The sequence below is a fragment of the Martes martes genome, assembly GCF_963455335.1.
Source record: "Martes martes genome assembly, chromosome: 9".
Taxonomy (NCBI): Eukaryota; Metazoa; Chordata; class Mammalia; order Carnivora; family Mustelidae; genus Martes; species Martes martes.
Window position 1 is genome coordinate 26,156,740 of NC_137896.1, and position 13,610 is coordinate 26,170,349.

Below are 13,610 nucleotides of genomic sequence, written 5' to 3' on the forward strand. Positions count from 1 at the left end.
ATGCAAGCACTGAGCTCTAATGTTGATCCAGTGCCCCTACTAAACAGTGGAGACACTGTTTAGACAGAGACAATCCTCCAAGACTTGATGGTTATAGCAATTTCTATGCTTCTGACTCTCCCATGTTAAGTGCCTTGGGCATAATTAGCTGACAAATAGAAAAACAAATATATTACTCTTGCCATGCTCACTTATTGAGAAGAAGGGATGCAAAGGGCTTACACTTTCTTTCACATCTTATATGTCTTATGTTTCCCCCAAGATCTAGAGCAGGGAATGTGTTGCATAGAAGTGTTCAGGAAAGGCTGTTCTCAGACAGAATCAGTGAAAACACAACTGCTAGGAGCTTTGGCTGCACTTCACTGCTCATGGCCTAAGGCCATGAAGAGGCCAATAAAGGCTGGAGCTCAAGAACACCAACCCAGATCCAAGGCTTCCTCTCTGGCACCCAGCCATGAAGCTCCTTTTTCCTATCTTTGCCAGCCTCATGCTACAGTACCAGGTGAACACAGGTAATATGGAATCCTGCGTTTTGAAGGGGTCGGTGTGAGGAAGCAGGGATGTGGCTGTCCATGACAATGGGAACCCAAGTAATGTTGAAAAGAGGAGATGCCCAAATAGATGGCTGAAGAGTTTACCTATCGCCTCAGTCATGCACCATCCCCCATGCATCCCATAGGCCCCAACCCCCCTAGACTCTGTCTGATGGGGATACACAGGGAGTTACAGAGAAAGCAGGATGTTTTCTGTGTATTCAGAAACTATCCAACATATAAAGGCTGCTTTCCTGCCCTCTATATCGTTATCATCTGGGACTCAGCCAAATCTATCTCATTTCTGCTCTATTTCGAGTTTAAATCATCTTTTGAAGCAAACATTCATATTAGTTTATACCTTGGTAAAATTAGGAGGAAGTCCTTACCCTTGTGCTAAAAAAATCTCCTCTAAGGATCCAGTAAATAGGTCTATGTTCTCCCTCACAACTTTTTCAGATTTTCACAGAGTTTCATCCCTCTTCTCAGGGTTTGTCTTCTTGGAAACCCCCAAATCACTCATCAGGGCATCTAGGAATACATTTTGGCAAAAGCCTGAACCAGATGATTGGTCACTGTTTTTTTTAGAAAGAATAGAGAAGCAAATTCTGAGAATTTGTTTCAGAACAGAAGAATCACCCTGACATTTAGAATAACTGGCAATGGGTCAGGAAAGGGAAAGTGAAAGAGTCAATATATTTCTAATGTTTTTATCTTGGGACCTTAAGAGAAGAGGAGTAACATAAGCAAGTATGGCTGTGTCATCTTAGGTAAAGTCACTTAGCCACTTTGGGCCCCTAATTCCACATAACTGTAGCAGGTTAATCAATATAGCTGCTTGAAATATAGGAATATTACTGTTTTGTCTCTGGAGAGAAATGAAATTAAAATGTATGTGAATATTAGGTCCTATATAAGCTTCTTGCTATTCACGGGAAATCAGTTGTTAAGATTACAGAGTGAGGGAGAACTTTCTTGATTCAGAAAAAAAGGTGAGACATTGGGATGAAAAAAATTCAGCAGATGAACATGAAGTACTAAAAATGAGCAGAGAACCTGGAGCTGTAGATACCCATGTGGGAGTTACCTTGATAGAGATGAGGCTAAGGCTGTGATAATGAATAAGGCCTCTGAGGAACAGAATGTCCAGAGAGACTACAAAAGATAGAACACCATGCCCCAGGAACCACAAGTCAAGCGGTTGTCAAGGAGAGTGAAGTCATGGACCACTAGGTTTGGCAAGAAGTCAGCACTGCTGAAAATCCTATTGATCTCTTTTGAAAGTCTTCCTTGAAAGTCTTCCTTGGATTAGGCTTTGTTCTTGTTGGTATTTTCTAGGATCACTAGGTTTGGAAAGAAGTCAGCACTGCTGAAAATCCTATTGATCCCTTTTGAAAGTCTTCCTTGAAAGTCTTCCTTGGATTAGGCTTTGTTCTTGTTGGTATTTTCTAGGATCATGAGGAGAGATAGTGATGCTCTGTAAGTGTCTAAGGGTCTAAGCTGGAGGTCTAAAATCTTATCCTGAAGAAAAAAAAAGTGTTCCTTTTCTCCTTTCCTCTATGTGCTCTAGATTTTTAAAATTACTCAATGAGGGGGACTAGAGAGATTTATTTTGGATTTTAGGGGTGTACAGATCCACCCCTTTGGATTTTAGGGCTGTACAGAGACTTTCTTGGCCTGCTAGGTGCTTCCATCAACATCCTTAAACACTGCACTTACCATTAATAAACACCCTCTTACTCTATGCCTCACCCTCCAGCAGTCTTAACATCATATATAGTTAGTAACCTTAGCCCAATGGTTTTCTCTTTTCTTTGTGCAGAGTACTTTGGCTTGAGAAGATGTTTAATGGGTTTTGGAAGATGCAAAGACCACTGTGGTGTGGATGAAAAAGAGATACAGAAATGCAAGAAGAAAAAATGTTGTATTGGACCAAAAGTGGTTCAAATGATAAAAAACTACATGCAAAATGAAATGTCCCACACGCTTGGAGAGAGCTACCAAGAACACCTACAAACTACCAAGAATTCTGATGTTGAGATACAAACAAATCTTCTCCCCCAAATCGTAAGCATCAACCATTTGGCCAACATCAACACCCTCATCACCCCAAACACCACCAATGTAAACTCTGCCATCACCATCCCTGTGATCTCAGGAAAGATTTCATATACTGCTATTTCTGCCAAGAGAGACACCAAAGAAAGCAGAAACTTAGCTGCTGACTTCCCACCACCAGCACCACCACCCTTAGACACTACCAAAGACATGACTGGAGCTGGAGGAAGCAGATAAGCAGGGATGTGGGCCTTTCCCTTAAAACACCAAGTTCCTCTCTTCTTTGCTAGCTGTAAAATGAAACACAGATCTGTTTCCTCTGTCATCAGTCATTCAATAAATACTGTTTAAGCACCTATAGTTTATATAATGTTATCATTCTTACAGAAACATCACAGAGGAGGCAGAGCTGGAGAGGAATGGAACTTTAGTTTGCATGCCCAAGAAAAAGCAAGCACCAGGAATGGTGAGGGTAGCATTGAATTTGGCTCATGGATAGCTCAGATTAGGCCTCTGTAACAAGGATTTACGGTTCTCATAAGATGCGCTTTCCCTGCGGTAACAGGGGAAAAAAAAAAAAAAAAAAACAAGAGACATTATTTTTTTTTCACAGATTTTGTAGAAAAGGCCCAAATGCAAAAACAGAATGTGGGGGGCGGGGGGGGGCAAGTCTACCTTCCCCACTAACCCAAGAGCATAACCCAGTTCATGGATCCACTTAAGGTAAAAATAAAGGGAACAGTGGAAGGGAAGAGCAATAAAGGAGAAGCATACGATTTCTATCTCCAGTCCAAAGCATTTCCCAAGGCACAACAGGCAATAGGCAAAGTGGTGCTTTCAAAAGATACGTAATGCAGACCACAATGCAAATCATATAGGTCATTTTGAATTTTCTAATAGCTACATTTAAAAAAGTAAAACTAGATGAAACGAATATTAATAATAAATTTTATTTGATGCAATAAATCTAAAATATTATTTCAACATATAATGAATATAAAAAATATTTGAGTTTTTTGCGTTCTGTTTTTGCACTAAGTTTTTGCAATCTCACATGTATATTACAGCACATTTCAATTCATACTGGCCACAGTTCAAGTGCTCAATAGTCCCATGTAGCTAGTGGCGACTATACTGGACAGCATCAAGTTAGAGATTTTCAAGCATCTACTGAACTGTTAGGCGAAGGAGATGATGCTAATCAAAAGCCAGCCATGTTTCTAAGGGCTGTGGTATAGAATTTATCCATATATGAGCATCTGTTAATCATTCACAAAACAGAGATGTAAACATGGCATTATATCCCAGAATCTACTTTCTTCTAACCCAGATCACACTTCTTTTATTGCCCAAATTAAAACAGCACAGACCCCTATTCCACTTTTTGAGCATGTTCCTCTCTACTACCTAGTACCTCCCTCAATTTAGAGACCACCTTTCCTTAATCTACTGATTCTTTACTACACTGTCACCCTAACCAAGGCAAAGATTTTCCCACAACCTTTTTAAAATATGTTCCTGCAGACATTTCTCCAAAGAAGACACACAAATGGCACACAGACACAGGAAAAATGCTCCACATCACTCAGCATCAGGGAAATACAAATCAAAACCACAGTGAGATACCACCTCACACCAGTCAGAATAGCTAAAATTAACAAGTCAGGAAATGACAGATGTTGGCAAGGATCTGTCAGTGGGAATGCAAACTGGTGCAAGCACTCTGGAAAGCAGTATGGAGGTTCCTCAAAAGTTGAAAATAGAGCAACCCTGCAACCCAGCAATTGCACTACTGAGTATTTACCCCAAAGATACAAAGGTAATGATCTGAATGGGCACCTGCACCACAATGTTTATAGCAGCAATGTCCACAATAGCCAAACTATGGAAAGAGCCTAGCTTTACATCAACAGATGAATGAATAAAGATGATGTTACACATACACACACACACACACACACACACACACACACACACACAGGAATATTACTTGGCCATCAAAAAGAACAAAATCTTGCCATTTGCAATGCTGTCGATGGAACTAGAGGGTATTACACCAAGCAAAGTCAGAGAAAGACAAATACCATATGATTTCACTCATATGTGGAACTTAGGAAACAAAACAGATGAACATAGAGCAAGGGAAGGAAGAATAAAATAAGATGGAAACAGAGAGGGAGAAAAACCACAAGAGACTCTTAACTCTAGGAAATAAACAGGGTTGCTGGAGGGGAGGTGGGTGGGGTAAAAAGTAACTAGGTGATGGGCACTGAGGAAGACACTTGATGGAATGAGCACTGGGTGTTTATGCAACTGACAAATCTCTAAATTCTACTCCTGAAACTAATAATACAGTATATGTTAATTATATTGAATTTAAATGAAAAAAATTTTTAAATAAATACAAAATAAGGGGCGCCTGGATGGCTTAGTCTTTAAGCGTCTGCCTTCAGCTCAAGTCATGATCAAGTCCTGTATCAGGCTCCCTGCTCCGTGAGAAGCGTGCTTCTACCTCTCCCACTCCCCCTGCTTGTATTCCCTCTCTCCCAGTATCTCTCTGTCAAATAAATAAAATCTTTAAAGATAGATAGATATATAGATAGATAGAGAGAGAGAGAGAGAGAGAGAGAAAGAAAGAAAGAAAGAAAGAGAAAGAAAGAAAGAAAGAAAATAATAAAAAATAAAAATAAAACATGTTCCTGGAAGTTTTTGTATAACACAAAAGAGTTGCCATATGAAGAATAATTTCAACTCTTGCTAAACATGTGTTCCCCTGATGAAGCCCAAATATCTTAGAGACATGAGATTCCCTCCCTGCTACAAACTCTTGCCAAACTCTTGAATGTCCTGCTTACCTTCCCACAGTTGGAGTACCCTCTTTGTTGTCTACCCTCTGAAAGAAAAGAAATTTCTTTCCTGTCTAAATGTAAGGCCTTCTTCTGAGTCCTATCATAGAACTTACCCATCTTCTCAGGATGAGTAATACTGGGGAATACCCTTCTCGGCCACAAGCTCAGAAGGAAACCACAGCAGAAATCAAGCCTGCCAATACCATGATCTTAAACTCCAGTTTCCAGATCTGTGAGAAAATACATTTCTGTTGTTGAAGGCACCCAATCTGTGGTATTTTGTTATAGCAGCCCAAGCAGACTGATACAGCCCATAAAAGAGATGATACCCTTTTCCTCCTCCTTTCTGAGCTCTAAGTAAAAAGACATAGGAACCACAGGTGCCTCTGAGAATACCCTGAGCTTTTGTTCTGGGTTTATCAGTCACTGACTTTGGACAAGGCTAAACAACCTTACTAGGATTTTTATACTCAAACCCAAGATATTAGTTTATTAAAACGGTGGTCAGATGTGACTGTTAATTATGAGAATAAAACTCACAGAATCCAGTGGAAGGCAACAAGCATAGAATGATTACTTAATTGTTGTCAAATAATTTGGAATTTTGCACATACGCTGGGTTTGAGTTTACTAATAATTTGAGTTTACTAATAAATAAAATATTGCTATGCAGGGGAGGCAAGACTATTTGTGCTCAGTGTCCTTATACACACTTTGCAAGCCATGAGTCTGACTTGTAATTCCAGCATAGTAGTTGAGTGGATCACAGCAGTTACCATTGCTGCTGGAACAGCTGCAACTGGTTACCTACCTTACAAAAGATTTTGTGTTACAGATCATTGCAGCAAACCTATGGTAAGCCTTCACATCCAGAAAGACAGCCCCAAGATAGTACATGCTTTTGACATGGAGGATTTGGGAGATAAAGCTGTACATTGCTGTTACTAAAGTTCTGAAATGTTTCTGTGATAGGGCCCACACAAAACATAACAGAGGCTGGGGCGCCTGGGTGGCTCAGTGGGTTAAAGCCTCTGCCTTCGGCTCAGGTCATGATCCCAGGGTCCTGGGATCGAGCCCCACATTGGGCTCTCTGCTCAGCAGGGAGCCTGCTTCCTCCTCTCTCTCTGCCTGCCTCTCTGCCTACTTGTGATCTCTGTATGTCAAATAAATAAATAAAATCTTTAAAAAAAAATAACAGAGGCTGGAGACAACACAAGACCTCTAATCATAAGGAAAAAAAGAAACTGAAACAGATTTAATGTTGCAAACTGACTTGTCATGCTATTACCTGATTGCTTAATTAACATGACCACTACTACTGTCTAAGTCAACTTCCCTGTGTTCTTTGGAAACTGCAACTTTCACATCACAGCATTTGCCTTACGTAAAACATTGTGGTACATATTTGCTTTTTCAAAAGTGAGGAAAAAGACAGAATAGAGAGCCCTGAAATGGACCCGCAAATATATGGTCAACTAATCTTTGACAAAGCAGGAAAGAACGTCCAATGGAAAAAAGACAGTCTCTTCAACAAATTGTGTTGGGAAAATCGGACAGCCACATGCAGAAGAATGAAACTGGACCACTTCCTTACACCACACACAAACATAGACTCAAAATGGATGAAAGACCCCAATGTGGGACAGGAATCCCTCAAAATTCTTGAGGAGAACATAGGCAGATACCTCTTCAACCTCTGCCACAGCAACTTCTTCCTAGAAACATCGCCAAAGGCAAGAGAAGCAAGGGCAAAAATGAATGACTGGGACTTCATCAAGATCAAAAGCTTTTGCACAGCAAAGGAAACAGTTAACAAAACCAAAAGACAACCAACAGAATGGGAGAAGATATTTGCAAACTACATATCAGATAAAGGGCTAGTATCCAAAATCTGTAAAGAACTTATCAAACTCAACACCCAAAGAACAAATAATCCAATCAAGAAATGGGCAGAAGATGGGGCGCCTGGGTGGTTCAGTTCTTAAGCATCTGCCTTCAGCTCAGGTCATGATCCCAGGGTCCTGGGATTGAGCCCTATATCGGGCTCCCTGCTCGGCAGGAATTCTTCTTCTTCCTCTCCCACTCCCCCTGCCTGTTTTCCTCTCTCATTGTGTGTATCTCTCAAATAAATAAAAATCTTAAAAAAAAAAAAAAAAAGGAATGGGCAGAAGACATGAACAGACATTTCTGCAAAGACATCCAAATGGCCCACAGACACATGAAAAAGCGCTCCACATCACTCAGCATCAGGGAAATACAAATCAAAACTACAATGAGATACCACCTCACACCAGTCAGAATGGCTAAAATTAACAAGTCAGGAAATGACAGATGCTGGCGAGGATACGGAGAAAGGGGAACCCTCCTACACTGTTGGTGGGCAATGCAAGCTGGTGCAATCACTCTGGAAAACAGCATGGAGGTTCCTCAAAAATTTGAAGATAAAGCTACCCTACAACACAGCAATCACACTACTGGGCATTTACCCTAAAGATACAAATGTAGTGATCCGAAGGGGCACGTGCACCCCAATGTTTATAGCAGCAATGTCCACAATAGCCAAACTATGGAAAGAACCTAGATGTCCATCAACAGATGAATGGATAAAGAAGATATGGTATATATATACAATGGAATACTATGCAGCCATCAAAAGAAAGGAAATCTTACCTTTTGCAAGGACATGAATGGAACTAGAGGGTATTACGCTGACTGAAATAAGTCAATCTGAGAAAGACAATTATCATGTGATCTCCCTGGTATGAAGAATCTGAGAGGCAATGTGGTGGGTTGGGGGGGTAGGAAAAATGAAAGGGAAGGAAAAAATGAAACAACATGGGATCAGGAGGGAGACAAACCATAAGACACTCTTAATCTCACAAAACAAACTGAGGGTTGCTGGGGGGAGGGGGAGAGGGTGGTTGGGTTATGGACATTGGGGAAGGTATGTGCTATGGTGAGTGCTTGTGTAAACCTGGCGATTCACAAACCTGTACCCCTGGGACTAATAATATATTATATGTTAATAAAAAATTAAAAATTAAAAAAAATAAAATAAAATATTAAGGGGCACCTGGGTAGCTCAGTTGGTTATGCATCCAACTCTTGATTTCAGCTCAGGTCATGAGCTCAGGGTTGTGAGACTGAACTCCACATCAGGCTCCATGCTCAGCAGGGAATCTTCTCGAGATTCTCTCTCTCACTTTGCCCCTCTCACCTAGTGCATGCACACACACACACTCTCTCTCTCTCTCTAATAAATAAATCTTTTTAAAAAATAAATAAAAACAAAATCTTAAAAATATATATATTTATGTTGAAATCCTACCCCCAGTGTGACTGTAGTTGGAGGTGGGCCTTTGAGAATGTGATTAGTAACCCTAGAAAAGAGACCTCAGAGAGCTCAGTCACCCCTTCCACCATCTGAAGACACAGTGAAAAGACAGCCATCTATAAACCAGGAAGCAAGCCCTCAGCAGACACTAAATTTGTCAGAGCCTTGATTTTGGACTTCCCAGCTTCCAGAAATGAGAAATAAATGTCTGTTATTTATATCACCTGTTCTATGTTATTCCATTATAGTGGCCCAAAGAAACTAAGACAACTGTTCAGTTATCCCAGGATTTCCAGGTACAAAATAGAAAACTGAGTGATCAGAAGGCTAATAGGGTGCCTAAAGAAAAGTGGCCTAAAGACAAGAATGGCTACTTCGACTCAGCCAGGACTATCTGAAAGATTATCTCCCTAGAGATAGCATGCCTGCTAATGGACATCAAAAAGATGCATTCCTCAGATGATAGAATGAGAAGATCACGAAATTGCAGTCCCAAATGAAACAACTGATTCAGATAAAAATCATGAACAGATACTTAAAAAATTAGCTGAAATGTTGATGGAGAACTAGGTATTTGCTTGGTGTCAAAATTTTACCCCACAGATTATTAGCCAGTGACAGAGGGAGAGATGTAACTTTAGAAGGCAGAGATCCAGCAGCACCACCTTAATCCAGTGTCCAGACTTACCATGACTAATACTGGCATATTCTGAAAATGTGTGCCCCCTAATGGGGTGTGATACAAAGTACACAGCAACACTGTGAAATATTACTGTCAAAAATGTTTGACCTAAACTAAATGAATTCTTTACATCTAACTCCAAGTTTATAGAAAATTCAGAGAAAAAAAGAACAAATTAAACAAACTCACAAGAAAATAATCAGATGAATTAAGAATCAAGTTTTCTACAAGAAAACTGTCTCAGCTCTTGAAGAGATAATGATGGGGGTCAGGGGAGGACTACTCTAGATTAAAAAGGAATAAAGAGCCATAACAACGAAATATAATGCATTGTCCTTAATTGGATCCTGGTTTGAAAAAGGAACAAAAATTATCAAAGACAATTAGGGACAATTACGGACAACTGAGTATGTGGTCAGGATGCCATGTCTCCCACTAGCCCCTGGGGCTCTCATTTGTCCATGCTTCCTCTACAGATCTTGCCCTACTGCTTGGCTCATCCTTCTCCTGCTACCTCATAAAAAAGGATTCCTGATTTGCATCCTCTGGCTGCAGCTTCACCTTACAGCATTACTGTGATTGCCTCAGTCATGGCCTCGATGCAATTCCTCCAGCCAAGGGGCCAGCCTCTTAAACACACAACCCTTGGGAGTCAGAAGGATATGAAAGTGAATTTTATTTCTGCTACTTACTCATACTAAGACCTCTACTGAGAAACTTGGAATTCCGATTGCCTCCAGTTTCTTATCTGCAAAATGGGGAGAATATTCCTTGCCTAGAATAATTCCTAAAAATACTAAATGTTATCACTTATATAACACCCCTTGGACACTCCGTAGCCCACAGTTATACTAAACAGAAATGGGTTCTTTTCTTTCCATGTCATAAATCAGGGAAGGCCTGTGTTCATCCTTTATTTCTGGTCTTTCATTCATTCATTTGAGAACTATTTAATGAGGACTATTTAATGTATGGATGGGGTAAGTGTTAAATTCTTGGGGCTCCAAAGTGAGCAAGATAAATAGAGCCTTGTTCTGATAGGGATTACATTCTAATGGCAGAAGACAGACATAAAAATTAAATTAATACGTGTGCCTATCTTAGTTGGTAGGCATGCGACTCTTGATCTCAAGCTTGTGAGTTTAAGACCCACAATTTGTGTGGAAATTATAAAAAAATTAAATTTTCAAAAAGATTAATATATTATTATATAAAACAAACATGTCTTTTAATTGGTCCCATGTATTTGGTTTACTGCAGACCCAAGGTCAAATGGGTTATTATAAGATAATGTATGACACCATGTAAGGTAGTGCTTAGAATTTCCTTCCATCCCTGGGTCTCTGAACCCTTGCTCACTTGGACAAGAATTTATCTGCATGGGAGAGCTTTTCTCTTCCATTCATTCTCAGTTCCTGGTTAATTGGTCCTCCAGTGGAGTGTATCTGACCCTCCAGCAATGGCCATCCTACCATCCCAATTTGCATGAAGAAGTAGCAGCTTGGGGCCCCATGCCAGACTCATAATATAGCTTCTGTCTTTCCCTCATGGTTGAGTGTGCCCTACCTTACACCAAGCTGGCTAACAGTCAACATGAGAAAAATACCATTTCTACCCTTCAGGAACCCTCAGTCCAAGGATGGAAGAAGTCTCGTCTCTTGAGAAGTATCCAGGGAGCTATAAAGGACCACACCACATGGGGTTCACAGGTGACTGCTCCAGATACCAAAAGAAATCACCACCTCCAACAACCATGGATCTCCTGAGCTATAAAAAGAAATACATGCTTAAGTGAGAATCTAAATGCATGAGTCCAGCCTCTCTGCGCACTGCTCCCTCAAAAAACTTCCTCTCCTAACCTAGGCTACTCATCTGGACATGACCCCAGGAAACTCAGTTAAGGTAAGAAAAACACTCCAATAAGAAAAATCATGGGAGACAGGGGAGCACACAAACCATGGAGTCCGTTGGGATCTAACTATCCATGGAAAGACCAGGGCCCAAGAGAAATTTATGATCAGAAATGTTTCTTTTCAGGACAGCTCCATGGACCTAAAGTCAAAAACTGTGTCTGATGAAGCACCCAAGGTTGTCATTAGCCCTCCAAAGTCAGCATCACCTGTAGCACCCTGCACTGTCCCCACGGGTCTCACCAGACTCCACTTGACTTTCACACGTAACAACTTTTTCCAGTAAGCAGTAGTTTTCTTCTCTGCAGATGAGCTCTCTAAGTAAACTCCTGTTCTGGGAAGGGGTGCAACTTTGACATTGTTTAGCTTTATGTTGTTTTAATATGGGAAGAGGGAGAATAATTTGTTGAGGGTTCTTAAAGGACGTCCTCTGAGCTCTGAAAGGGCTGCCTGGTGACAGAGACTTAGGTTTGTCCTACAGATCAGTGGTCTGTGACATCATCAACTTTGGGACTTCTCAAACTAGAGTGATAACTCCTCAATCTTTCCCTCTCTAGATAACTTTTATATATGTCCACATGGGTGATTTTTAATGATCCGAGAAAGACTGAAGAAATAAATTAAAAAGAAAAGACGGGGCAAGACACATTTTAGGGGGCGAATTACATTAGGAATTATTTTATAGGGGATAGGGAGGGAGACATGTACACTGTGTGGTTTTAGTTGCTGACCAAGTGATCTTTATGAGATTTAGGGGGCTACATTCTCTTCCCACTGTGCTAAGAGTGTCTTGATGACTGTCATTTTAAAATAAGTTTGTTTTTAGGGGCACCTGGGTGACTCATTTTGTTAAGCATCTGCCTTTGGCTCAGGTCATCATCCCAGGGTCCGGAGGTCTCCCTCTGCCTGCTACTTCACCTGCTCGTACTCTCTCTCTGTCAAATAAACAGATTTTTTAAAAATCTTTGAACAGTAAGCTTTGTTTTTATTTATTTTTTGTTTTTGTTTAACTAGACTACATGCCCAACATGGGACCCAACATGGGGCCCAATACGGGGCCCAAACTCACAACCCCAAGATCAACAGTCACATGCTCTTCCAACTGAGCCAGCCAGGTGCCCCTATAAGTTTTGAAGTCACCAAGTGAAAGACTTGCCACTTTGTTCTTATTTCAAAATTATTATTATTTTTGGTCTTATTATATAATTGACAAGATCAGCTTGTCGGTTTCCAAAAAAAAGTCCTGCTCAAATTTTGATAGGGATTGTGTTGACTCTATAGTCAACAACTGAGAGATGCTCAAATACACTGATAATCAGAGAAAAACAAATCAAACCAACAACGGCATTTGTAAAATAGAAAGCTGGATAATGGCACATGTTGGAGAAGATGTAGGGTCACAGGAACCCTCTAATACTACTTGGAGAAGTATGGACAATTCATGTTTCTGAGAACAATCTACTACTTAGTTAAATTCATTATACACTTATCTTATGACTCAAGAATTTGACTCCTCAGTATATCCCAAAAATGTTCTTGCCCAAGTCCTAAGAGGACATGTACTATGTTGTTAGTTCCAGCATTATCAGTATTGGTAATCCCGATACCAATCTAAGGCAATCTGGATAGCCATTCTGGAGTAGCGGATCGATAAGATTATATGGATGCATACTTTAGAATACAACTCATAAGTTAGGAGCAATGATTCACTATACACATAGCTATGTAGGTGGACAATAACTATTATAGCCCTGAGTGAAAAAAAAATAAACAGATGTATAATACCATTTATGTAAACTAAAAATACATGCAGAGAATAACAATTTAAAAGAACAAGTAAAAGATATTCATTAAGTTCATTCAAGCAAATAAGGTATACAATGAAAGAGAAATGAATGGATATAACAAGAGAAGGGCCTTGCACAGACCAATGATTATGTGTCATGAATGCAGAAGAGTGTTTCATTCCATAGTTGAGATCTAAAACAATGGTGGGGGGGAGGTGAAAGGAATAGATAATAAGGGACAGAGTCGTTTGCACTATAGTCTATACTATACTATATATAGTCTAAATGACTATAGTCATTTGCCCACTCTTGGCCACAGTAAAATCTTCAAGACACAAGCCAGAGAACATTTTTTAAATAGTATATTAAATATTTTATTTAAATTAAGACTATAACATTTGTTCCGCTGTTTCGATAAAATTTCAAATTACTTACAAATAATAATTCCTTGGGTACC

At 40.0% G+C, this 13,610-nt stretch overlaps 1 protein-coding gene across 1 annotated transcript; it reads left to right on the top strand.

Moving 5' to 3' along the window:
• Window positions 1-454: 454 nt before the first annotated feature.
• On the top strand, window positions 455-2,828 carry DEFB129 (defensin beta 129; the record flags this gene model as incomplete). Its single annotated transcript, XM_080813602.1, has 2 exons — window positions 455-512; window positions 2,356-2,828. The coding sequence occupies 2 exons, from the start codon at window positions 455-457 to the stop codon at window positions 2,826-2,828; spliced, it is 531 nt and encodes a 176-aa protein (XP_080669728.1).
• Window positions 2,829-13,610: the final 10,782 nt, after the last annotated feature.